Genomic DNA, 2,113 nt, shown 5'->3' with positions numbered 1-2,113 from the left:
AAAAAAAAAGGATTTAATAGTGATGCTGTGTTATAAAATGACTGTTGTTCTAGCCTACTGTTCAAAATTAGATGTAGGAGACGAAGTTTTATTCTCAAACTTCCCTGGGTTTTATCCAAGAATACTGATAAAATGTTTGGTTACAGGCTAGCTTTTCTTTTCTCCTTCTTGTCTTTTCTGTTCTCCTCGTCCCATTACTTCACCCCTCAAGTCATCACATACACACCTTACCTGTTGGAAATTCTTGTGCAATCTTGTGAGCAATAGCTACAGCCCACTCTGGATTAATTATTGACAGCAGATACGACTGAATCGTCTGCACAGTTTTAGTTGTTTCCTTGTTAACAACTGATGTATATCCAGTGTTTCTCATTTCAAATATTTTTGGTTTCAATCTTTTTTCAAAGACATGTCGAGCTGCAGACATGTGTAAGGTATCCAGTGAAACCTAGAAAAACATTAAAGTAGATTGAGTTGTCAGAAGTTCTATAGTGAGTCCAAAATCATGCAAAAGAAAGACGAAAGCTCTTTTTTGTGTGTGGGAAAAAGAATAATTTTGAAATAAATCCTTTCAAGATGCTACTTTACCTTCATTAGTTTGGAAATCAACAGAAGTGTTGGAAAGGATTCCTCACTGAGCTCTGCAGCTGAAAGGAAAAAGAGAGCTGTCTAGGATGGTATCACAGTCCACTTGCAGCTTTCTCTATGAAATTAAGCACTTCCAGTTTACTGTTAGATGCAGTCCTCCATTGGGAGAGAAAGAATATAATTTTAATTATCCATGCTGGCCTGGGAAGTGGGATACGTGGATTAGTTTGCTCTTTGAGAGGTTCTAAGAAAAGAATTTGAGGACAGAATTCTGCATTGTATATATTGTCATAGCTCCATTGAAAGCCAATTACCTCACCAGTAGCAATTTGGGAGCAATTTGGGAGGTGCTTTCAGAAGTACTTGGGATGAAAACTGCATTAATAAAGAAATACAATTAATATAAAGTACATACTATAGAACTTTAAAGTTCACAGACAGCAGAGAAATGGAATCATACATATATCTAGCCATAAAAAATACTGAACCTACATATAATGTTCCAGAAACATTGTGCAGTTCTGAAGAATATCAGATGAAAAGGCAGTCTGGTTTGAGCAGCTGGAGATAAGGGAATCACATGTTCTAAAACATATTGGTGTTCTAGGTCTACAGGTGGAGAAATTCTTTTATAAGATTCCAGATGTTTGAGGAGGCTCAAAGCCTATGGGGGGAAAAAAAAAAAGAAAAATAAGAAAAGCAAAAAGTAAGGAAAAAAGCCCCAAGATGACTATATTTCTCCCTGCTCCCCCAGTAAACATGCCTAAGTCCTGAAGACCTATGTATTTTTGGAAGAGTTGGTACATCTCTCTATAGAGTTTTTACCCCTGCTACGGGGCACTGCTAAGAAACAGCCTAGAGATCACTATTCGTTGAATGCTATTTTCTGAATGAGACCAGTGTGGATAGAATCATTCAGTTAATTTCAGCAGACCTTTGAATAACTACACTAATAAATAGACAAAACAATACAGATGCCATTAGCAAGGTAACAGCAACATATTTGGACGTACCTGATTCAGCTGGATACTGGTGTTCTTTTCATCAGCATTTTGTATCACTTTCAGGACAATTTCAATAGTTTCATAGTCATAAGGATCAAGCTGTTCAAAATAACAATCTATTTTATAACATCTTATATGATTGTTTTTGTAAAAACATACAACTGATTTTTCCAGTTTTAATACCAACTCTATTGACCTGACACTGAAGAAACAGTTTAAGACAGACTTCTCTATGAAGTGGAAGTCTTTTGTTTTAGTCCTAAATCCTAAAAAAATTGTCAGGATACTGCAGAAAGACCAAACAGGAAATGATGAAAAGAAAAACCAAAAAAACCCCCAACAAAACCACCTCCCCAAGCCTAAAAAAACCCCGAAAACCCAACCAAATAAGAACCCCAAAGATATAATTTTTTTTGCCTGTATCTATTTTTAATGTAGCACTTTGAAATATTTCCAGTGTGCTATGATTTTTAGAACTGCCCTTTTTGTTTTATTATTTTCTGGTTGTTTTTTAAAGGAAG

At 35.6% G+C, this 2,113-nt stretch overlaps 1 protein-coding gene across 1 annotated transcript; it reads right to left on the bottom strand.

Moving 5' to 3' along the window:
* Positions 1-52: 52 nt before the first annotated feature.
* On the bottom strand, positions 53-1,691 carry LOC118453210 (kinetochore-associated protein 1-like; the record flags this gene model as incomplete). The annotated part of the gene is made up of 4 exons (XM_035902787.1): positions 53-448; positions 589-647; positions 1,081-1,252; positions 1,602-1,691. Coding segments are annotated over 4 exons (555 nt in total), but the record flags the coding sequence as incomplete, so codon positions are not given.
* Positions 1,692-2,113: the final 422 nt, after the last annotated feature.

This window comes from Egretta garzetta, unplaced genomic scaffold (assembly GCF_000687185.1).
Source record: "Egretta garzetta isolate BGI_Z169 unplaced genomic scaffold, ASM68718v1 C8842834, whole genome shotgun sequence".
Classification (NCBI taxonomy): domain Eukaryota; kingdom Metazoa; phylum Chordata; class Aves; order Pelecaniformes; family Ardeidae; genus Egretta; species Egretta garzetta.
This window is presented reverse-complemented; position numbering and strand designations above follow the sequence as displayed.